The following is a 26401-nucleotide window of genomic DNA, read 5'->3' as shown; positions in this document are numbered from 1 at the left end:
ATAATCAAAAGATTCATAATGACAAGTCATTCAGTAGATCAATATCCTAACCTGGCACAAACCTTCTTAGTATATTCCAATTCATTAGTTGCATTAATAATGAATAAAATAATTGATGATGAAAATTAAAAACAGATTTGTGCTGGAATTCACATTCCACATCAGTAAAGATCTAAATAGATTTTACTGTCACTAAAGACAGTTATTTTGAAAACAATAAATTGCATGACTTGATTTGCAAGTGTAATCACTAACAGATGTAAAATGATAGAGGAAAATGCAACAGCACATAAAATATTCCTGATATATAAGTAGATTCTTGGACAAAAACTTGAAATGCAAAAAAAGGAAAATATTAAAGCTGGAATTTTGGTGCCAGTAAAAAAAAACTTGACACAAAAATTATGGGTATCTTGGGATAAGATAAGAGTTTATTTCAGCTGTTGGTTTTGGTAAAGATATTTCTGAATCTTTGAATATTTTTCAAGGATGTATTTTTAAGTAACATGTGAAAGTAAGATGCCAATGAATATTTTAATGTGTAAGCTTTTATTTTATTGTCAATTAAAATGAATAAGTACAATATTATAACTTAGTAAATCAATTTCTTTCTTTTTTTTTTTTTTGTTTTTTGGCCACACCCAGCAGTGCTCAGGAGCTACCCCTGGCTCTATGCTTAGAAATTGCCCCCGGCAGGCTCGGAGAACCATATGGGATGCCGGGATTTGAACCACCATCCTTCTGCCTGCAAGGCAAATGCCTTACCTCCATGCTATCTCTCTGGCCCCAGCAAATCAATTTTAACAAAAATGATAAACTAACAAAATATGAAATTAAATTAGAGGCTTCCTAAGGAAATTTTAATAGTGTTCACCATACAATAATGAACTATTTTAATTTTGTGCCTTTACATACATCAACAAAACTTATGGACTTAAATATTTATAATGCTGTACTGACTTATCTATGAAATCTGTATAGCTAAAAGGTAGTAAAAATAATAGCAAGATTAAGTGGAATATTAATATGAGAAAAACCTTGCATCAGAAAGACTTGGAGAAATTTATCACTTTATCACTTCACAGGCTACTTAAGAGATAGATAGATATTTGCCCATTTCAAGCTTAATTATTTTATATGTTATTAAAGTCTAGATACATAAAGATCTGTGTCTCTGATCATAGTAAATTTTTACTTAAATTCTTCCTTTTAATGCTAGACTACAGTTATCAAATTAGTAGTATTAAGTCAACACAAAAATTTTATTTAAAAAATAAGCGGATTTTTGTGGTGGTTGTTATTTTATTCAATCTGGACTGGAACAAACCTACATTGTCTTTGGAAAGATTTAGAAAGACAGTATTGAATGTTAACCAAAATAAGAGATTAGAGAAGGTGAAAACTATACTAATAGTTATGAATCTGGCTCTACCTAAATAATTTGGTTCCATACAATGGTTTTACATTCAGGCAAGTAGATTTACATTGGTCTTCTAAGCTATAAATAAATGAGTCACAGGAATGCAAATGTTCTAAGTAAAATATTGAAAAGTAAAATTTTTAAAGACTGAAAATATTTAATTGGAACTTGAATTTTCAAGTCAGTTGAATATCTGGATTCATGGTAGAAAGGAAAATAATGCAGAAAACTGATGAAAGTAAATGCAATGTTTGATATCATATAAGACCTTATAGAATGCAGTATATTACCGAGCCAATATCTAATATGTAAGTATACCCATGAAAATCCACAGTTATGTCTAAAGCTAACTCTAAAAGCCATGAACTGTATGAATACTCAAAACTAATATAACATTTGAACAACTTATCTTGTTTAAAATATTAACAACAAACTACTAGCGCTTTTAATTTACTCTGTAAGTATACAAAAAAGTCATAATCAGGGCCGGAGTGGTGTCACAAGTGGTAAGGCATCTATCTGCCTTGCACATGCTAGCCTAGGATGGACCTCTGTTTGATCCTCGAATACCCCATATAGTCTCCCAAGCCAGGAGCGATTTCTGAGTGCATAGCCAGGAGTAAGCCCTAAGCATCACCAGGTACGGCCCAAAAACCAAAAAAAAATAATAATAATCATAATCAAATTATAAGTTACATTGTAGAATTTGAAATAATGACATTAAAATATATAGATGCAGAATTTTTATTTGGTGGTGGTGAAAGTGTCAAGCCATCACCAAGCTTTTTGCTCAGAGATCCCTGTTAGTAAAGCTTGGGGTATCATATGTGGGACTAGGGATCAAACCTGGGTCAGTGTGTTTGATGCAAGGACATTATTTACTACATTAAATTATCCTTGTGGCCCAAATGTTGAGTCTTTTAGAATATCAATTTTGCTCAAAATGCTCATTTTTAAAACCAATGGTGTCCTCATGATTCATAAATTAAACATATCAAAGAAATACTTGATTTTCTTTACAAAAAATCTTTCTTTAAAATGTAGAATTAACTGTTATTTTGAAGTATCTCTCAACATTCTATAAAAGTTTCATAGCCAAACAAAAATATTTGGTCCTATGCCAAGATTGATTTATATTTTGTGGTTGTAATTAAAATAAACAGGGTACATTTCCTATTTGTTTTCTTTTAACTTTTTAAACAATCAACATTGGTAGAGCTTCCTATACAAACATGAATGCTAATTTCTAGCTTATTTAACTTTGGATTAGACTGAAAGAGTTTATTAAATTATGATAAAAGATAAATATTAGTCAGTATTCATTTATTATACAGTAGATGACTCAGCAGAGAATACATAAAGTAAGACTGATTGTTTGCTATCAAGCTATTCCTCCCACTGAACTTAATTTTCATCAAATTTTCGGCAATATATTTCCTACCAATTGAACAAGCATAATGTGCTCCCTTTTAAATTAATTTTCCCCCAAGTCACTAGTACACATCCTCCATACACATACATAAACATACACACCCCCTTGTGTCTTTATTTAATAAAACTATCCTTTTCCATAGGGATGTCTGCCATTTATTTTCAAAAAACAGAGATAGGGTCAGAAAGAAAGTGAAGCAGGTAAGACACTTGCCTTGCATGCAACTGGCAAAATGTCTATTCCTGGTCATTCCTAAGGTCCTTCCTTCCCCCCAGGCCATCAGGTGTGATCACTGGACAACCCAGAGTAAGCCCTGATCACCCACCACCAGATATAACTCCCAAACAGCAAATGCATAATTAAAAGGCAATTTATAAGCACAATTGTGACTTTTCCCTAGGAATTGCTTTTTTAATATGTCTACCTAATATGTTCTAACCTTTCATTTGTTTAGACTCTTTAACACAGAGAATTTTGAAATTATAATGAATTAGGTGAGAAGTGAATAAGTTGAAGCTGACATAATAGGTTTAGAAAGAAAGGAAGAGGGGAAAGTTTTCACATGCCTTTTCTAGTCACAATACTTCAAACATGACCCTTTTAGCACTTATTGCCCTAAACTTATTGTTATTCATTATAAATGTTTACTAATACATTTAATACAACTGTTTCTATTAAAATAAGTTTTTATAAAAATATTTTTCAAAATATATGAAAATCTAGTTTCCAAATCTATGAGGTTTATACAATACTGTGTGATGTTAAACTTGATTTTAAAATACAATGGAAAAGTTTTGAAAGTTACACTTTAACTAAATATTGCTTATCAACATATTCTCATCTACTTTACTATGCAATTTTTATGAGTATGATATGCCATAAATAAATCTGACTATAAAAATATAGCATTTCTAGTTATAATTGGAAAGGTGTATTTTATGCCCTTTGTATTAAAAAATTTTATAAAGAACTGAAAAACTTAAAGCAAATAGGGAAGGCAAAAAATATTATTTTTCTTTCAGTTGAGAATTCTGAAGAAATTAAAGAGTGCACTTATTCCTATAAGCTAAAACAGCAAACCAATGTAATTCAAGTTAATTTAATTATAAATATCACAGATCAAGCATTTTTTTCTAATGTAATATTTAATTCATCCGCATGCATCTCTATCATAAATAACTCATTCCCAGAGCATTATTATGGGAATAAATCTATTTCGGTCACAATTTTTGCCAATGGTTTCCAAGCAATACTTGCATCTACTAATGCTAGTGCTGGCATGTTTTATGTTCAGTAGAATGGAGATGTGTACAAACCTAGGAGTGTCCGCTCTTGTTTCTCTTCATCCAGGGCCTCAGTGCCATACAGTCGTGAGTGATGTTCTGAATGAACAAGCTGTATTTCCTCCAGACTGGCTTTTCGACCTTGTATTTGCTGAAAGAAAATAGCACATACCTATAGTACTCCACTTTCAACATGTAGAAAAAAATACTGTTTCACACCCAAGAAAATTAATAATGGCTTGAGATTTACTATGTAGAAATGTTGCATAGATTTGTTTTGTTTAGCCTTATTATAACATATAGAAAATGAATTCTGCAAAGTTTAGCACCAAGTCATTTTTCCGATCAATAAAAGAATATGCTATATAAATTTCAGACAATTTTCAATAAATATTAAATTTCTGGAAACACAGGAACATAAAAGAAAAAGTGACAAGTCAGATAAAATTAGTAGGAAAATGTCTAAACTGATAGGAAAGGGAACCATTTTAATTCTAAGAATTTAGAAGGCATAAAATCTACAAAATACTGTGTTACCTCTGTAGTCTGAGTCTTTGAAAATTGAAAAGATCAAAGCATTATAAACCAACTTTGCATATTATTTCTAGTTTGGCAAATTAACAAACTCTATGAAACAAGAAAGCTCTGTCTTAATTTCTGCAAGCCTATAAAATCCATATCTGTTAATGTCTTATATAATGGATCATAGAAACTATACCTTAAAACAGTATTCAGTCAATCACCAATAGACACATACTATAACTATTAACAGAAAGTTTCATTGATTTTTCCCCTTTTTCCATCTCAATGAAGATCTTTTTCAGTTACAATGGAACCTTTCTTTCTAATATATCTATCAATAACATATATATTTGTAGTCACATTAGTCATATAGATTTAAATAACCATTTAATGCTTATTCCAACTACTTGCTCATTTTTAGACAATACTACTATCTTAATGGTTGAATTTTCAACCATATATTTGAAAAATAATTTGTTAACAAGATTCAATTACAGACAGTAGTTCAAGTGGTGATAAATTGTAAGAAGACATCTGTTAGACCTCAGTATTAAAGATAGAGCATATGGTCCAGTCTATCTAACATTTAACTATGATAAGAGTATTCTATTCTATTTTATCTCCTTATGAAATAATTAAGTGTAATTAATAAATTTACACCTTAAAATATTTCTCCCATTTGCTTTTATTCATTCTGACTCTTCCCAGAAAGTATTTTACAGTGGTATTATTTGTTTTTTATTAAATATTTATTTAACTGAACTGCATATTAAGGCTACACTTATTGTTGGCAATCTCCCACCACAAACATGGCTGATCAGAATAAGCTATGTTCAGGGCACATAGATTTATAGAAAAGGATCAGTAAAAACCAATTTATATGGAAAATGTTTCCACCTAAATACAGGATCTGGAGAAAGCATGTTTTAAGATTTATTTCTCACTGGGGAACTACTATATAGGGAACTTAGTGCATGGCTAAGCTAAAATTCTGATAGAGCAATAACTTTCTTCCTTTCCTTACATAGGGATTCCTGGGTAGATCAATTTTGATTCGCTTTTATCAGATGTCACATTTCAAATTTTTCTTTCAGGTTTAAGTCTCCAATATTTCTCAGTTGGATATATTGCCACGAGCAATTTATTGTCACTTGTTTATACTTAAATATATATTTTTAATTTCTTCTCACACTTTCTATATCCTGTGCACCCTTTATACCATCATTTCTCTTTCACGACGCTCTCTGAAATCAAAGGTCAGCTGCATAATGAATCACAAGATAGAATAATACACGCTGATAATTGTACTTTTGAGAGAGACTGATTTCCATTCTCAGAGAAATTTGGTCTGCATGATGTCTATCTAGCAAACCAAAATGATTGAGGAGATCCTAATATAAGGATTTTCCAAAAACTATTTATTATTCCTTTAAACATATTTCCCATATGCTTGATTGTTTGTGGGGGATCATTCATTGAATTCATATTCCTAGACCATGCCTACTTCAAACCCTTAGATTTTCTTATCTATGATATCTTGACTAAATTTGTTTAGAAAAATTCTGATTATATCGAGTCAATCAATGTTTATAAGGGATGATAGTTATCTAAAGAGTTTTCAATTGTGATACAAATCATCTAAAGAGTTCTCACTTGTGATACAAATGTAAGATTTAAATAATTTACCAAAAATGCCTGGGAAAGAAAGTGATCACTCTTTTCTCCCTTGCCCTCTAAAGAAAACTGCAATGTGAGACTAGGTTCATTATTGCATTACCATTCTTTGTAGCGGCTGGCATCAAGCAGTGAAAATAAGCATGGTCAAATATGTCCAATGTCTCTTTTCTGAGCTAATTATTAGAAGAAAATGATCTGTCTTAGTTCAAAGCTCCAACAGTCTGCACTCAAATTTGAAGTTAGACCAGGTTGTTTAAAATGACCACATCATTGAGCCTCAAAACACACCATAGTTTTTTCCTAAAGAAATAGTCTTTCTGAAACAAAGCCCTTAAATGCAACCTGATTATATATGGAATGTACTGAACATGATCTACAAAGTCATACTATGACAGGATAAACTGCAGCCTACCCACACCCACCCACACACAGAGCACACACACGGTATAGATTGATTTTTTTTTCCTTTTTGTCGAGGAGCAGGGTAAAAAGGAAACAGTTCTATTCCTTCCCCTCCTTCTCCTGTGTTCAAAGCCTGGATTGAGGCCAGTGTCCTAATCAGTTCTCATTGGCCCTGGAGGAATCAGAACCTTTTGTAAAATATAATAAAGGGCATAAAATCATGATAAAATGCATGAAAAAAGCAGTGCCTTTGGTTAGGGAACTAGAAATAATTTAGCAGAACAGATGGATTGCATTGGTTTGGTATTATTGAGGACATGAAAGGGCTCATTCTCTGGCAGTTCCAAACTAAGAGAAAATGTCCAACTCATACTTGACAAGTCAAAATACCTGCCTCTGCTCTGGGAGACCCCATTTTCTTTCATCATCTTTAACATGGTGACATATCAGGCATGAATTTTCAGTGATATGTTTCATTTTTAAGACAATTTCTTCCAGTGTCCTTAAATGTAAGAATTTGGTATTATTTTTCTCCACAAAAATTCATAAGGTTATATATTTAGAGAATGAAAGAGAAGCATCATAAAAGACTTAGGAGTGTCAAAGTTACCTCCTGTTATTAAATCCTTATTATTTGATAAAACTTTTCATGGCCTATTTATTTCTCTTGCTAGACTTTCCACTCTTAAACAAATACAAAAATCTGGTCTCATTTCCCATGCCCAGACATACCCAAGAGAGTTTTCAAATGCTACAACCAACAGCTTCTTTTAAGTTTACATAAAAGATGAGTTCTAACCATTCTTCCTTTATGCTGGTTTGTTTCTTCTCTCTTTTATTTGTTCGCCTTTTTGATAAAGAGTAGTGAAAGAAAAGAAAGAAGAAAAGGAAGAAAGGAAGGAAGGAAGGAAGGAAGGAAGGAAGGAAGGAAGGAAGGAAGGAAGGAAGGAAGGAAGGAAGGAAGGAAGGAAGGGAGGGAGGGAGGGAGGGAGGGAGGAAGGAAGGGAGGGAGGGAGGGAGGGACGGAGGGAGGGAGGGAAGAAGGAAGGGAGGGAGAGAGGGAGGGAGGAAGGAAGGGAGGGAGGGAGGAAGGGAGGGAGGGAGGGAGAGAGGGAGGGAGGAGGAAGGAAGGGAGGGAGAGAGGGAGGGAGGAAGGAAGGGAGGGAGGGAGGAAGGGAGGGAGGGAGGGAGAGAGGGAGGGAGGAGGAAGGAAGGAAGGGAGGGAGGGAGGGAGGAAGGAAGGAAGGAGGGAAGGAAGAAGGAGGGAAGAAGGAAGGAAGGAAGGGAGGAAGGGACGGAGGGAGGGAGGAAGGGAAGAAGGAAGGAAGGAAGGAAGGAAGGAAGGAAGGAAGGAAGGGAGGGAGGGAGGGAGGAAAGAAGGAAGGAAGGAAGGAAGGAAGGGAGGGAGGGAGGGATGAAGGAAGGAAGGGAGGGAGGAAGGGAGGGAGGGAGGAAGGAAGGAAGGGAGGGAGGGAGGGAGGGAGGGAGGGAGGAAGAAAGAAAGGGAGGGAGGAAGGGAGGGAGGAAAGAAAGAAGGAAAGAAAGAAAGAAAGAAAGAAAGAAAGAAAGAAAGAAAGAAAGAAAGAAAGAAAGAAAGAAAGAAAGAAAGAAAGAAAGAAAGAAGAAAGAAAGAAAGAAAGAAGAAGGAAGGAAGGAAGGAAGGAAGGAAGGAAGGAAGGAAGGAAGGAAGGAAGGAAGGAAGGAAGGAAGGAAGGAAGGAAGGAAGAAAGAAAGAAAGAAAGAAAGAAAGAAAGAAAGAAAGAAAGAAAGAAAGAAAGAAAGAAAGAAAGAAAGAAAGAAAGAAAGAAAGAAAGAAAGAAAGAAAGAAAGAAAGAAAGAAAGAAAGAAAGAAAAGAAGAAAGGAAGAAAGGAAGAAAGGAAGGAAGGAAGAGCAGTTTAGAAGACAGGTATTTAACAGGCTGTTAGCCATTTCCATAAGTTTGATGCAAATAAATGAGCCCTGAGTTTAGGTTCTGATGATCATGTGTCTTTATGCCATCTCTGTAGTTTGTATTAATTAAACTGCATTCAAGTATAAACCACTATGTTCTGCATCTGTGCCCCAGTCAGCAATTTGGAGACTTGTCTTGGCTTTTGTTTTTTCACCTAGAAAAATACGAATTTTTAACCAAAATTTTTTGAAAATATTAGATATTAAAAACAAATTACCTTACAGAAAATGAAAGCTCTAGAAAATATTCTTTTGCAGAATTTACATATTTAACTTAAGCAAATGAATAATGAATGTGTGAGGAGTTCCTAATCTAAGGATTTTCAAAAAAATATTACTTATATCTTAAAACATGTTTCCCATACTCATAATTGTAGGGGATAAAAGAAAATTCATTGAAGTCATATTCCTAGATCTCTAGACCATGACAACTTCAAAAGTCTAAGCCTTTTTCCAAACTCAGAAAAATTTATGTATGATACAATTGACTGATTACACAGTGAGCTGATCAATGGTTGTGACTGAAAGGTCCTAAGGAGTATGAGTATTTTTATACCCATGAGGTAGGAAAGGTAACATCATGTAACATGTGATAGGTAATATTGTGTGGTAGGTAGCCTTTACTTCCAAAACAGAAAAATGTATTTCTTGTTAAAACACTATATTGATAATTTTTTAAAACAACAATTAGTACAGAGAAAGTTGGGAAGTAAAAAAATTAAAAGATGTATCCAATCCAAGGACAACAGATCCATACCCAGGCAATAACAAGCCAGACACAGAGGGAACCACTTATACTAGCAGCCGGGGGGGGGGGGGGTAAGGGAGAGGAATATGGGATGCATGCTAGGAACAAGGGTGGAGGGAGGACAACTTTGGTGGTGGGAGTTCCCCTGATTCAATGTCAATATGTACCTAAAATATTACTGTGAAAGGTATGTAATCCACTTTGGTCAAAATAAAAATTATTAGAAAAAAATAAGTCCCTCTACTTGCATGCAATAGTCTTTTATTCAAACACTTCAATTTTTTTTTAATATTACAGAATATAGAGCAATTTCAAAAGCATGTCAAAAAGAAGCAATTTCCATTCAATAATGTATTTCTGGGTGGTAACAAACAGATGTGCCATAAATATTTTTTGGGTTTTATTTTTTTGGGGGGAGTGGCCACAACCAGTGATGCTCAGAGGTTATTCCTGGGTATGCTCTCAGAAATTGCTCCTGGCTTGGGAGAAGCTGGGATTCCAACCACTGTTGTCCTGGATAGGCTGCGTACAAGGCCAACGTCCTACAGCTGTGTTATCGCTCTGGTACCTGTGCTACAAATTTTTAAGTTTAATTTATTACCAGAGATTCAAATCATGATGTCCTTTAGAAAGAAAAAAAAATTAAACACTTCCCTTTGTATAGCAATTAAAATGGTCAGTTTTAGTGTCTTAATCTGTTATAATTTATTTTAAACTAAATTATACATTAATATTTTAATGACAAGTCATTTACAGTAGTTAACAGTTTTATATAGGTAATACCCACAACATTTTCTCACACTATCTATTTTGTGTTACAGTCGCACTGCAAATTTCAGATTGAAGATCTATCTGGTCACGTTTGGTTATTATGGTTTAATTCAGTGCTTTAAAATGTTCTACACCACCTTCCTAAAGAACAACCTATCTTTATTTCCGTTTATTGGGTATTTTTTCATTTTAGTTCTTCCTTTTAAAATTCACACAAAAATCAAAACAAAATGACAACATATTGTAAAGTTTTTTATCATAAGTAGTACATCAGAATGTTGATGTGTTTATTGGCCTTGGTTCATTTTTCTTTACTACACATATATCTCACAGAATAATGACATACATACCCTGGTTTACTTATCATGTCTATGCTTTCCCAAGACTGCCCTATTTTTTAGAGATAGCTCACAAACCTCCCTAGTGAGATTCTAATGGCTTTTTGGTTAGATTCTAAGATACAAATACATACAAAATAATTTTTTGCAAGCTAAACAAAAACAGAAAGCTGTTATATGCTGCCATCTAGTATGATTCCTCTATAAAACAAAGGCATAATTGAACTTCCTTTAAATTGCAGCATTCAGTATTATATAGCCTTGATATCAGAAAACTCACATATTTCCTAAAAGTTTCTCCACAGAGCATTACCTCGACTTATTTAGACTTTCAGAAAATATTTAGAATCATACACATCAATGCATTAGAACCTATTGCTGATTTCCTTGACATTTTTAGATTTTTTATAGTTAACCTGCTCTCCACTTTTTTTTTAATTGAAATTGCAGAGGAGTCTCAGAAGAGAAGACAGTAGCTTAGTTTTGTGTCGCCGCATTATGTTGTAATTACAGGAAGTTGGAACTCTTGTAGGAAGGAAAGAGGTAAACATTTCAGCACAGTATGCTACTTATGGTTTTTACTTATGAATTAAGTGAAGCAAAGTTTTTCGATATTAGTCACAAAGAACCAATGCAAATTCCACGTTATGTGTAATCCAACAAAAGCATTATAAAATGTTATTATTCTCAAAACAAATGGGAGAACAGGCAACTGTCTGTGGGTGGCTTGGTGGGGCTGAGAGTCATGAGTACTTCTGGAAAAACAACTGCAATTGCATTTCTAGCAGATGATGGGTCAATCTGTGTGATTTTAAAGCAGAAAATCCATTCTTCTCTTCATGGGCACATGCATCTAGGAAACCTGGCTACCTAATCAAGGGTCTGGTATCCCTAGTGAGGAAACCTAATTATAACTCCAGATCTATTGCTTCTGGTGACAAGAAAGTTGCTGAATTTGCCCTTTTGCTCTCAGTAGAATCACTGACTTAAGTATGAATGATTCGCTAGGGGAAAACATCAAATAGTATTGGCATGAAGGACTACCAACCACCTCAAAATTTTAGAAACAGTGCTGCATCATGCCAAGAAGTTAACCCATGTAACCACTGTAATCTAATATAATGAGAACTAGTGTTTGCTCTGGCTGCTAATCAGAACTAGAGAGCAGAACCAATTTACACAATAGTCTAGAAACTCAAAGCAATATATTTACAAAAATACTCTAAAATTCTGTCTACTTACAACCAAAAAGAACAATAGGTTCCAAATGTACTTAGCCATCTAATTTCATATGACTTTATGAGCACTGGACAAGATTTACATAAATATCCTGATAATAACAATCTTAGGAAAAGCAACAATCAAGGAGGTCAAATGATTTGACAAAATTGCACCAATGATGTCAAGTGTAAGGCACCTCATGTTGAATTACAATCCTTTCAAAGTCCCATTTTCACTACTTTTCTACTGACTAAATGGATTACCACTCTAGAGAAGTTTAACTCAAATATCATCTAATGTTTTGAAGCAAAGAAACAAACAAACTATTTGCATGGTCTCAATTCAAAAATTTTAAATCCTATATTAATTGCAAATCGTTGGCATTGTTGCTTAAGGAACACTTGCTTTTCTCTATAGCAGATTAGAAGCAGCTTAACTTTGAACCTATAAAATAGTTACGTCACTAGACAAAGAAACCGGAATAAAGATAGAGGGCAACAAACTTTTGCTATAAAAGGTTTGGGATATTTCCTGTTTGTTCTTTAATAATAATATCTCTATTATTTCTTAGTGGTCTCTCTTGTGTTGTCAAGACTATGAAACTAGGTAGTCATACTATTCCTCATCTTATTTTTTTCTTTGAAGAGTCAATGCATCTTTAAAAGTAGTGCCCAAATCACATGAAAGAGGAAAACACAAACACTTGACTACACATTATACCATAAAGAAACTAGCAACAGCAAAAACAACAGTGTAGAGAGAACAGGTATGTACTCATCCCTTTACTACAAAGGCCCACAATAATCTCTTAGGGATCCTATACAGGATTACAGGTAAAGATTACCATGGGAAATCATTGACTCCAATGGAAGCATTTCAAAATAATATGATTTAATGCCTTAATCTTACTGTATCTAAAATAACCTCTCAGCTTTTCTGTCCACAGCGTTCTTGGATACAAAGGGTGAGCAACCTAAGATGACACCTCAGGACTCAGTCACATGAGCTACCATACCCAGCTTGTGATATGAAGATGTCTCGATAAAACTCTTTAACATACCCTTTATTTCTAGGTTATACCTTCCTTTAGGATCTGAACTACATGACCAGCCAGATCACCGAAGCAGCAACTGTGACCTACAGAGCTATACTACAGGGCCTCCTCATCGAACACCAAGCAAACTAACATTCCTTTGCTCTTTTCTTGTCTCTTCTCACTACTTTTTTTCTCTTCTTTTTCTTTTCAATCTTATCTGCTCTCTTCTCCTTTTCTGCCCCTTCCATATACTTCCCCCTTTTCCCCCGGTTAGAAATCTGACTATCCCTTCACCCCTCAATCCCATCCAGATTTCTCACCTTATTAAAACTCTTCACCCTCAGTTCTTAAGCTATTAGGCATCAAGACTGACCCCCTACCCCAATGAACCAGTATCCAGTACCAAAGTGAAGGGACGCCCACCCAAACCCACACTTCATCCCGGGCAAGAAAAGACAACTAACACCCCTGCTGACTCACGCCATGTGGCCTTTCTTACCAACTCTTCCCAACGCGGACTATTGCATGATACCGAACTTAGCTCTAAGGAACCCCAATGCAAGAACTCTTCCCAAGACCTCCCTGCCGCAAATCTTTTGCCAATCTCAAGAAGGTCAGGGTATGTGATGAAAAGGGACCCGGGAACCCACGCCCTACAAGAAAATCTCAAAAGACAATGGGGAAACCTATAGTTCCATCATAAGTGTAAGTGTAAGCTCTGTAGAACACTACCTCTTTACCTGCTTTTCCCCCAAATATAAGGTAGTCTCCTGCATCACTTTGTTCCTTTAATTACTTTTTTATTTCATTTTTTTATTTTTATTTAAAAAAAACTTTTTTCTTTATATATGCGGGAGCACATATATTTTTACCTCTATTTTTATCTTTTTTGGTATGTGACTTGCATCTGTTTTCTTCTATTTCCTCCCCCAAATGCAACGGAAATATAATGTAGCACCATCTCTTCCTGCAAAGGCACACTAAATAAAAGGGGTAAGGTTATGTTTAAAAATGGGCTCTTATCTACTAGGGATAAGAACTCATACTTTTTTACAACACAGGGGCATCTCCCACCTCGAATATATGTCATGTGGACCCAACTTAGACCCCAGGTGATTAGATGCTGACTGTCCAGCCTGGAACCCTAGATCCTAGGCATAGAAACGACACAGTTCTTCACAACAGCTACAGGAACCAAATCCCACCTGGGACATCCTTAATACTGCTCAAACATCAACATGGCTCAGCACTAATAGGATATCCTGACAAAGAGGAAATTGGGAACAACTTGACCTAAGTGCAGGTTATCCTACCTCACCAGCTAATGATGAGACAAAATCAGACTTGTCACCTGTTGGTCTGTGCAAAAGCCAATATAGTTATCTATAGATAACTATATAGTATATATAACAATATAGTTATCTATAGATAACTAGCCTATAGAACCATGACTGGGAAATATGTATCCTGGGACCAAGAAAAAAACCTACGACCTGCACAACAACCATGATCTCTAATTCCAGAGGTAAGACTGAGACAGTAGCAACTGAATGGGTCTTCTGGTAACATAACAAAAGACGCTGTCCCAGGCTCCAACCTAGGATCAGCGCAAGGACCAAGACCACCAACCACAAAGATGGACTACAATGACACTAAGGGAACAAAACTTTTAGAACCACAAAGAAAGACTTCACCATAAGTTCCATCCTTGACATGTGCAGAGACGGAGATCTCTAGATACAGAGACCTGATTTTACCACCCAGGATGGAGCAGAAGTCTCCCATACACCACAAAAGCACCAACGGGAGAGTAAATGAACTAGAAAGGAGTCTATAGTTAATCCCATGACAATAAACTTCAAGGATGGAGAAACCCTGGCAGTGGTCCTCAAACTATGCCCCGCGGGCCACATATTGTATTTGTATCTGTTTTGTTTCTTCATTGCAAAATAAGATATATGCAGTGTGCATAAGAATTCGTTCATAAGTTTTGTTTTTACTATAGTCAGACTCTCCAATGGTCTGAAGGACAGTGAACTGGCCCCCTGTTTAAAAAGTTTGAGGACCTCAAGGGAATTATTTTTCGAATGACTCCAATGTTTACTGTGCCTATGCAGGAGGGGGAAAAGAAAAAAGAGAGAGAGTGAGAGAGAGAGAGAGATAAAGCACAAAATAATCCTTTTTTTAATCTACCTAGCTTTTGTCGATTTCTTCGATTTGGTGTGGATATCGAACAGGTTGTCTCCATTTTAATTTTTTTTCTTTCTTCTTTTCTCTTCTTACGTTTTGTGCTTTGTCATGTTTTTTATCTCAAGTCCACGGTGAGTATGTGGTGCCTATCTTTATTGCTGTAGCGCTCACTGGATATTTTATTTGGTACTTCTTTTTATACTGATGTGGTGTTCCGCCTTCTTTTGCCCCTTCCTCTCTCAAACCGAGAATGAGAGCCTCTAGAAGGACTCTGGCCATGTTCGGCATATTTGATTTTTACCCCATTTTATTACTTTTCTCTTCTTCAAACAAAACCACATAACCTTAACTATCTAGTCCCGCCTCCCACTTAGAGGGGGATATAATGGAGGTACCATGACCAAACAGTTGAAAGATCACTAAGTAGTAAGCTAGGCATGGAGGGGACCACTCATTCTAGCAGCCCCGGGGGTGAGGGTGGAGGCTATGGGAGGTAGGACGGGAGCAGAGGTGGAGGGAGGACAATTCAGTGGTGGGAATTCCCCTGATTCAATGTTAATATGTACCTAAAATATTGCTGTAATGACATGTAAGCCACTATGACTTAAATAAAAATTATAAAAAAAATAAAAAATTAATGAAGTCATCTATATTTGAATGCTATAAAAAAGCCACTATAATATAAAAGTAGCACTACGAAAGAATTCTTTGGGAGTTTATAATTTCCACTAATATATGGTAACTTGATTAACTTCTACTGATCTCAACAGATTGTAAATTCCTTAAAGGGGATAGATAAATCTATGTATTATACCTCCAGTTTCCAATAGACATCCATTTAAAACTTAAATTCTTGATAAATACTATTTAATCTTTCGCCATTTTTTATATATGGCAACAGTCTAGCAGCATCATGCTTATCCAAGCATGCATTAATAAAACAAATACTTAATCCCCATTGTAAATCTATGAGGCCCTCACACTTAGGCCCAATTTCTCTTTTAAATCCCCCAGATGATTCTATGAAATGCCACTTATCTAACCATTTATCTAACCATCTAAATGGACACTGGCTTATGAACATTAGCTTGCTGTATGTTGTCAGAGTCTGTTAATTATTTTGTTGAAAGTATAAATTGATTACAACACTCAATGACTGTGCTCATACTCTTGCAAGAAACTGTTTAAAGATGGCAAATTTGTATTAGATATTAAGAAGCAACATTATGGACTCAAACTGCTGAGGTTTAGATTATATATACATCTATTATTTATATATAATAAATAATCTATATTATTATAGAAATATATATTATATAATATTAATATGTATTATATATTATTAAATTATAATGTGTATTAATGTGTAATATAATATATTATATAAATATATAATATATATAAATATATATTATATAAATATATAATATATAATAGATGTACATATATTGGTTCATGTACATATATTGCTGGCTTTATGCATATGCAAGGAAGAGAAATTGACTTTAACTCTTTATTAGAAAGTCCTTCCTAGATAGTTTAGAAAGAAGTTGTCATTGTACAATTTTGGTTAAAAAAATTTACACACCTAAATTTTCTTATTGCAGTAAATTAGCTAAAGTTTAAGTGGAACTTATTGTCATTAGCTTTGATGCATTAAGAAAGCAATAAACAGAACATTCAAAACTCAGACTTCATAGTAGTCTTCAATTGTATAATGGCAATGACAAAGGCTAGAAAATTAAATGGGACTAATAAGTAGAACTGCACCAAACTAAAATATTTCTATATAGCAAAAAAAAATACAGGATAAAACTAAAAGATAGCTAACTGTGTGGGAGAAAATATATGCACTCAACACATTAGATAAAAGGTTGATAACTGCTATATACAAAGTTTTCACAAAGATTAACCCCCTAAAATCTAAAAGCCCCACCAAAACTGGGGAGAGGCTATGAACAAACTCTTCTGTGAGGAAAAGCAACAGATGGCCAACAAGAGCATGTACAAAATGCTTATCATTACTTATAACTAGGGAAAATCAAATAAAGATGACAATGAAATATCATCTTAAACAAATGAGGATGGCACATATCAAAAATACTGCAATCTCTGTTGGCAGGGAAATGGTGAGAAAATAACACACATTCACTGCTGGTGGGAATGTGTCTTGTTCAACACCTATGAAAAACAGTATATAGGATTCTCAGTAAACTCAGGATTAAGCTGCTATATGACCTAGAAATTCCATTTTTTGGATCTCCAGGACAGAAAAACATCTAAAAGGATGCATGCACAATGATACGCATTATAGCACACAGTACATTAGCTAAGACTTGGAACCAATCTAGATGTCCAACAAAAGATGAGTGCATTATGAAGAAGTGGTACATACATCAATAGAATAGTACATATCTTACAGGAATGCTGCAATCATGTATTTCACTGCAACATGGATAGAACTGGAAGAAATCATGTTAAGTCATGTTAGATGAAGTAAGCCATAAGATAAAGGATAAATACAGGATATCACTTATATGTAGTATTAAGAATAACTGCAGAAGGGAATACAATGTCTAAATAAATGTTGTCTTAGAACATTCTTGGCCCCAGAGTATAGTGAGGAGAAGGAAAAACTACAGTATAGTTGGAGAAAGGTAGATGTGAAAATACAGGGGACAGGGTCAAAGGTATTCAAGGTACATTGGTGGTGTTCAGGAAGGAGAGAAGTAAATACCTACATCACATCTTCAATCCTGAAATCATGAGACGCCAAAGTTTAACTACCAAATTTTATTTATTTTTAATTTTATCTTATAATAATATTATTATTATTATTTAAACATCATGATTACAAATATTTTTATAGTTGGGTTTCAGTTATAAAAAAGAACACCACCCCCTTCACCAGTGCAACTGAAAGGTCCGGACATCCTAATCTTGCTGCCCGACGCAGAGAAATGAAGAGGCTAAGGCTCCAGCAAATGCTCCAGCAAGTTCTTTATTTCTGACCAAAACGGTCAGGGTCAATGTGTGCCCAGAATAGGACAGAGACAAAGACCACATGGCAGTCTAAGTTCGTTCTTATATACCCTAAGAAGGGGGAGGAAGAAGGGGCAGTGAAGACTTCCTTAAGGGGTGGGACATCTGCCAAGGTTGGTGGAGGCGGGGTTGACTTCCCTTTTCACAACCTTCCCACCAAATTTTCAAAGGTGCCTGATGGCAGGCTTGGGTTTGGGGTGAGGGGAGGTAAGGATGAACTCGAGAGACACTGATGAAAGGAGTTTTGACACTGATGATCTGACCGGTGCTGAAACACTGTATGTCTAAAACTCAAGTATAAATAATGTTCTAAACCATAATGCTTTAAATAAAGAAGTTGTTAAATTGAATCAAAAAAATACTCTACATAAAAGAAGAAAGTTGGATTACGCATATAATCTGTACCTAATATTTACCATTCATATTCACTTTTCTCCTAGTTTACCTTCAACTTACTGTTTTAAATAACCGAAAAATTTCTAAAACATTGGTTGTATTCTTCTATATTTCTTTTCCCATTGCATTGAAACTTTAAAATAAGTTTACCTGATATAGAAATTTAACACAACTGTAAGAAGATATAGTAATATGTTCAAAATTAAATATATATTAGAAATAACTTATCTACACAAATTTTCAAAAAAAATTCTAATTAATATAATAAATTTTTCAGCTGCATTCACATTTAGAGCATTGGCTAAAGAAAATAGATTTTCTAAATATACTTCTTATCTCTTTTGGAATGATTTTTGATGTTATCATTTTTTATTTTCTCCCATTATTTTCTGGTAGAAACAATCAGGAAGAGGACAGCCTTGCTTTCTTTGGTTCTGTTTTATTCTTTTTGGTAACACAACTATCTTATATAATTTGCAAGTAAGGAGTAATATTTGAATAAAATAATTTGTTTAGCAGTAGTAATAAATACTTTTTAAACATTCTTAAAAAGCATTTTAAAACATAATGACATCACATTCCAAGCTAATTTAAAATTTATTCTTAATAATTTTTGAAATTTTACTTCTTATTTTAGAATTAAATCAGCACTTTATAGTCACAGAGTTGCATATATAGGAAGAGATGAATATATAAGCAATGATTTTATCACATAAGAAATCAAGTACATGGTAAATCATACTCAAACTTAGCTAGAAATAAATGAAAGTTCCATTTGCATAATAAAAATTTTTTAATCCAGCTTTAATAATTATATATATTTGGGGCTAAAGAGATAGTACAGGTCTTAATAAATTTCCATGCATGCAGTTCCTGGCTCTGCATATGGTTGGTTAGTTCCCTGAGTATAGCCAAGGGTGATGCCTGAGGGTAGAGCTAGGAAGAAGCGTGGGAAGAGTATCTCCCTATCATCATACACTTTTCCAACCAATGAACAGACTAATGTACTGACCTGAGATTTTAAATGCATTATTGATAAATTTTCCAGTTTGAGATTATTAGTCTCCAAAACACATGTTTAGCTACTTGACAGAGACAGGCTCATTATTTCTCACCTTAGTGTTTTTGTCATTTCAATCTATCATTAATATCAAAAGAGTCATTGCTATTTATATATAAAGTATAATGGCTTCAAGCAATAGAAGACAAAAGTTATGTGACATTGAATGTTGAAAGTAAATGCTACCTCAAAATTTGGATGATAATTTAGTTATTTCAGACTAGTGTGAACCCTAATTCATTCCCATTTTTGTGGCTAATTGTGTCTTTTATAGTGTTTAAGTAAAATTTTAAGAAAATTAATAGAATAGAAACCAAACAATACATTTGAAGGAAGTGATTAGCATCTACTATATTGGTGTGGATAGCCAGTTAGTCTAGAAAACAAAAAGTAGAATTGGAAAAATGAGACCAGTTAAAACTCAATTTGCAAAATACACAGAAAACCAAATGGCAAAGCTGAGACAGGTATGATCAGAAGATCAATGATCATTGAAGTCAACCTATCACAGTAATACTCCTAAATACTCTACTTTAATAATTTCACGGGGGACTGTATAGACAAAAGTGAATTGGTGTCTAGATCATATTATTAAAAAATGAAAAATATAACTCAAAATTTATGAAATAATATGAGAACCTTTTGCCCTACATTATGGAAAATGATAAATAACATGATGCCAGTAGAAATGAACCAGAGAAATAAATCTAGCTTGAAGTCTTTTATTCTATGTTTCTAGGTGAAGGATCCAGTTAACTAAAATTAGAGTTCTAAATCTATTTTAAGTCGATAATTCTTTTATAAATATGTAGTAAAATTTGTGGAAAAGTTTCTATAATATGTACTGGCTGCTCTGGTATATTGACTCCCAACTTCAAATGCCAAGTATCACACAAAATTTATGTTGTGATTAGGAAACAAATAACATTTAGTTCCCAAGTGAAATAACAAATTATTCACCTACAAAAGAGAAGTTCAAGGACCCTCTAAAGAGTTTCTTCATGTGCCGTGCACACATGTGACCCTAGGTATGATCCCTGGTACCATAAAAGGTGAGGCAGGGGGAATTTGGAAGGTGGAGGAAAGATTGGGAAAAAGAATTAAATGCACTGAACAAATAACTCTCCACTTTCTAAAAAAATCAATTATTTTCACAACTTTTCAGATAAAGATCAGACTGATATAATTCATGCTATCGGGCCGGGCGGTGGTGCTAAAGGTAAGGTGCCTGTCTTGCCTGTGCTAGCCTTGGACGGACCGCGGTTCGATCCCCCGGTGTCCCATATGGTCCCCCAAGCCAGGAGCAACTTCTGAGCACATAGCCAGGAGTAACCCCTGAGCGTTACCGGGTGTGGCCCAAAAAACCAAAAATAATAATTCATGCTATCAAATACAATTAAACATACTTGACTAGAAACACTGTGTTGGCTTTAACATTTTTACTTAACCCAAAAAATTTTACAAGTTTGTAAACTTTAAACTGATTTGTATGAGAGTAGAAAATTTCTTAACCGAAGTTTGCGTTGCCAAAATTCAACACAAATTAGATCATTTTAAAAGCTGTACAATACATTGGTACCAACTATACAACAAATTATACAAATAGCACTGATGAAATTACTTTTGATTCTAGCGTCTAATCATAGACTTTGTATAAGTATATATGTTCAGTTTGCATTAGGTCTTCAAAATATTCACATTTTGAAAGACTCATATTTGTCAAAGCATAATGAATTTAAAATGCTCCTAATGTATCAATTTTCTCTTAATATAACTATAATCAAAGTATTATTTATTTAATTTTCCCTCCAAAGATAAATACCATACATGGGTTTTCATTTTTTGGTTTTCAAATGACAAGCCATACCAAGCAGTAACATGTTAAACTGTGAGGGCCATACTGCCTTCCACATTTCCATTTCATGTCTACTATCTTAGACATAGTGGGAATAGAATATAGACAAAGGAAAAATACTATCTATTTATTTAACTGTTTATATAACGAAAGTACATTGAAGAGAATTTTCTTTAAAATGATTTGTATTCAATGTGTTATTAATAATCTTAGACAAAAATAGACACTCATGGAAACTAAATAAATTGGCTGTTATCCATATTTTCAATTTGCTATTGTGAGGAATTTTGCAAAATAGAAAAGTTTTAAGTTGAATTTACTTTATCTTTTAACCTTTGTAAGCTTAAAGAAACTATTTTCTTCAATAAAATAGAGTTATGGTAGGTGGGGGGAGAACAGGGTTTTATAGAAATGATGCTAAAGCATATTGATAACATAAATAAGCAGCGGTGGTGCAGCTGTAGGGCATTTGCTTTGCACGTGGCTGACCTAGGAAGGACCGCAATTTGATCTGCTGACGTTCCATATGGTCCCCCAAGCCAGGAGCTATTTCTGAGCTCATAGCCAAGAGTAATCCCTGAGCATCATTGGGTGCGGCCCTCAAACAAAACAAACAAACAAACAAACAAGAAAACACCAACATTCTTACCACAAACCAGTGTCTAAAAAAAATAAAAAACAAAAAAAAGAGAAAGGGAGGAAATGTCTACCACAGAAGCAGGCAGGGGAAGGGCAAGAGGGAAACTGTTGAGATTGGTGGTGGTAAATATGCACTAGTAACATCGCATGACTGGAGTTCAATCATGACCCGTGTAACTGTGCAACTTACAATGATTCAATTAAACAGTTAATTTATAAAAAAAAAATCTTTCAAAATTCACCACTGCTGCAATGAAAGTGAATGGCTTTTAACAGGGAGAGTAAAATTACCATTCTCATTCATTTGTTTTCATGAAGGAAACTTCTCCTATAGCTGAATTTGAGGCTTCACATTGTTACTATAATAAGAAATAACTGTGCTAGCAGAAAGTATCAGAAATTCCTTAATCAGTGTTATCTTTGTGGAAACAAAAATGCTATGACTCACTCAATAAAATTCTGTGATAATATCGCATACACATCTGGCAGAGAGCTGTTCAATTCACTCACAATGATAAAAGACCTACTGTGTGCCCAGCCCAGAGTCACATCATAAATTCTATGCTACTAGAGTTAATCAATTATGGTGTTTGCACTACAGGGTTAACATTTGTCCACTACTACCCAAATACTGACCTCTTAACATGATTTATTTAAGTCAGTGAAAGAGTGTGGCCAATTCAAGGATTACCTCACATTTATTTAGAAGCCCAGTTTCTTGCAGCCGTGACCAGATGCTCTGTATTCTTCCAGCATGTTCTGGGTGGGTGGTGGAATTGCCACAAATGCATTGATGTTTCAGCATCAGAGGGTCGTAAACAATACCTTCAGGACAATAAAAACATAACACAAGGCTGAGTAACAATACAAATTGGAAGAGAGTATGAGCACTGGCTAGAAGTCATATTTTTAAAGTAGCTTTTACTGATAGAAAAACAATACCACAGCAAATTTCCAGGTTTACATGAGATAATCTAATATTTTATATGTGATATCTACTACATGTCTATATAACTTATGGTGAATGTATATATGAACCCCCCCAAAAAAGAAATCTGTGTATTAATCAGTACACAGACTAGCATTAATTCAGCATATCTGTAGTGCTGGAGCAAATCTATGAGAGCAGATATATTTTTTTAATTTTTCATTTTTACTACTACTTTTCTCATCATTATAATTGGGGTATTTTAGACAGGTAATTCAATTCAACAGTTTTCATTGAAGCAGTAATATTAAGTATTTAAAATATGAATGCTTTTCATAAATGATTCTAATCTCACTTTAGTTACATAAAGAGTTATGTAATTTTGTTTACTAATAGTTATAGTATCATTGTTTAAATAAACCAAAATGTATTTAACAAGACACACTGCTTGTCTATTCTTTCTTGTTTTTTTTGGGGGGATGGGTCACACCTGGCAGCACTCAGGGGTTACTCCTGGCTCTACTCTCAGAAATTGCTCCTGGCAGGCTTGGGGAACCATATGGGATGCCAGGATTCAAACCGCCGTCCTTCTGCATGCAAGGCAAATGTCCTACTTCCATGCTATCTCTCGGGTCCCCGCTGGTCTATTTTGTTAATAACTTTTCAAATCTGTATAAAGTTTATTCTTTGTATTTTTCTCATTATTTGTGTAATTATATAAGTCATATGGGTTTTTGTCATGTACAATATTGTAGGACTTTTGAGGTAATATTTTGGGGGGAACCAATATGGCACTCAAGAGTTACTATTGGCATTGTGCTCAGAAATCACCCCTGGCAGACTCTGGGAACCATATTCAATGCTGGAGATTGAACCCCAGTGAGTCACATACAAGGCAAACGCCGTATCCACTGTCAGGCACTGGCAAATTATTTTTAAATAAAAAATAGCAGAAGCAAATGTTATATAGTAGCCACATAGGTACAAGAAAAATACATATTGCTTTTTAAAAAAATTGAGTTAACATTTTTAGTTTTTTAATTGATATCCAGGATGGAAATAATTTAATAAATATCTTAAAAACTAGATTTTCAACCAGAAAACTCAATTATAATTATAAATAACTAATTATAAAAGATTCCCTTCTTATACTATTTTCTTGTAAGGATGTGTCACATAAATCCCTGATATAATAACTGTTTAAGTAACTTAATCTCTTCTGTTAAATAACATTTCTCTTGAAACATGTAATGACTACAGTAAAATCAAGGGATTGGTGATTGGTGCTGGTTCATTTTATGCCTAAAACCCAATGAATAATTTTGTCATTAGTGGTGACTAAAATATAAATATATATATGTATATATATATATTCTAGAACAGGTAAGTATCAGCAATTTAGATTGTGAAATAAATTCAAATGCATTTTCTTCTTGGTATTTCTTACACTCACTTTAGAGCAGGGCTTTCCAAAATAGTCAAGACCACTTCTAGGTTGGGTTCGGAGCAACCTAAACAATACAAGGTGGGTAGGAGTAGCTTCGGGTACAACAGAGTCAATTTCTTGCCTTTTCTCCATTGAAAATGGCAGATTTACAGACAAAGAAGGGGAGAGAGGTCTGAATAACTTATTCTGCAAAGAAGTATGTAGGTGAAAATAATTTTGAAACCACTTTACAGAAATGTGATTAAAGAGGGGGAAAATGTTTTTTTCCTGGGAATATTAGAATTGTGAAGAAGAATGACATAGGCATTTTGAAACCAGGTGGTAGAAATTATGTCCAGGAGAAAAATATATTTGCTGATACAAATAATATCCATTCTTAAGAACTAAATCACTTCCAAATCTATCCCTGACACCTCATGCTAATTTCACTCATGCTGATTTTTCTTCTAAGAGCAACTTTGCACATTTTATTCAATTGATGCAAAATCTCTGCTTGGACTTCTTTGATTGCATAAAATGAGAATTCTTCAGATTTTTATTTATTTACTTATTTATTTATGTTTGTCTTTGGGCAACATCCACTAGTGAGTGTTCTGGGTTTACTCCTGACTCTTATTCAAAGACCACACTAGGAGTTCCATATTGAATTATGGTAATCGAGCCTACCACAATCCTGTGCAAGGCAATTGCCCCACTCACTGGATTATCTTTCTGGCCCTCGAATGTTTGGGATTTGAGATCATGCTAACTGTTCATAGTTTCTCAGGTTTTAAAGAACACCATGCTCCTCAATTCTCTAAATATTTAAGACAAAATTCTAACTAGATGCCTGACTTTTATTCTAATATATTTGACACACAAGTGTAGCTACTATTACTTAAATCTTTTGGATGAGTTCATTATTCAGTGCAACCTAGATAGGGCAACTCAAGTTCTCTTTCATAGACCTGGTCTTCTTAATTTTTATTTCTCCTTCAAAAATATATTATCCATTGATTCCTCAAAGGTAATGCTTTTGAGGGGTAGAGTGAGAGTTTGCTGGAATGATAGATGATCAATGTTAATAGCCTCAGATATAACTGGAGGAATTTTGTTCACATAAAGGAGGTCAATTTCCAGAGGGGTGTTGAGGAAAAAATCAATACTCAAATAAATTAAAATCATCCAAATCTCGGTATGTTTATGCTAGTTCATCTATGCCACAATACTTTCTTTTAGAAATTTTCTCCAACCCCAAACAATCAAGCAAGTCAATCCCAGCCCTCATTTAATTAATTCACATCCATTCTTCAAGGACCATTTTTAATGTTACATCAGTGAAATAATTTTATGCAATCTCTGTGAAGGTCTCTTACTACGTATTCTCATAGTACTTCTAGATCTTTGGGCAATTATTACAACTTTGTCATCTTTCAACATGCTTTTCTTATATATATTCTTTACTATATAATATCTAAAAGCAAAGATGAGAGTACCGTATTTTCTGGCGTATAAGATGACTTTTGAAACAAAACAAAACAAAAAATCAACCGAAAATCGGGGATCATCTTATACATTGAGTATATCCCGAAAAATGTTTCAATATGCCGCTAAACGAAAATTGTCTGAATATTGCCACAAAACGAATTTTCCAACTTGATCCTGCACCAATCACTGCAAGGCTGCTCCGACCGCCTCTCTAACTCAGCCAATCCAAGCAGGCTTTTTGTGCTTGCAAATTAGACAATGTTCTGGACCTGAATCTACACTATCAAAAGCCTGCTCAGATTAGCCAGAGTCAGAGAGGAAGTCTATTACAGTATAACCTTTGAACCTTTGCTTGTTGTGATTGGCTCACTGTGGTACATACAGTTGCAGCACAGGAAGTTCTGTCTTATACAGAAATATACGCCTAAACCTATGTTTTAACTGTAAAACTAGGGGTGTCGTCTTATATGCCGGAAAATATGGTAGTATCCTTTAGATTTACACCCCAATATTTAAAACATACTTGTAAATAATGTAGGTCCACTGAAGTATTTAAAAAAAAAAACTTTATTTATT

General features: G+C 34.3%; 1 protein-coding gene across 1 annotated transcript in view; it reads right to left on the bottom strand.

Moving 5' to 3' along the window:
• Positions 1-26401, bottom strand: part of HDAC9 (histone deacetylase 9) — a 950572-nt gene that overhangs the window by 259643 nt on the left and 664528 nt on the right. Inside the window, exons 15-16 of the mRNA XM_049785709.1 lie at positions 22675-22808; positions 4169-4286 (exon numbers count right to left, since the gene is read on the bottom strand). Of these exons, the coding sequence (XP_049641666.1) occupies positions 4169-4286; positions 22675-22808 (252 nt within the window). The remainder of the gene's footprint in view (positions 1-4168; positions 4287-22674; positions 22809-26401) is intronic.

The sequence above is a fragment of the Suncus etruscus genome, chromosome 13 (assembly GCF_024139225.1).
Source record: "Suncus etruscus isolate mSunEtr1 chromosome 13, mSunEtr1.pri.cur, whole genome shotgun sequence".
In the NCBI taxonomy this organism is placed as follows: domain Eukaryota; kingdom Metazoa; phylum Chordata; class Mammalia; order Eulipotyphla; family Soricidae; genus Suncus; species Suncus etruscus.
Note: the sequence above shows the minus strand (reverse complement) of the source record. Positions and strands in the feature narration are given on the sequence as shown.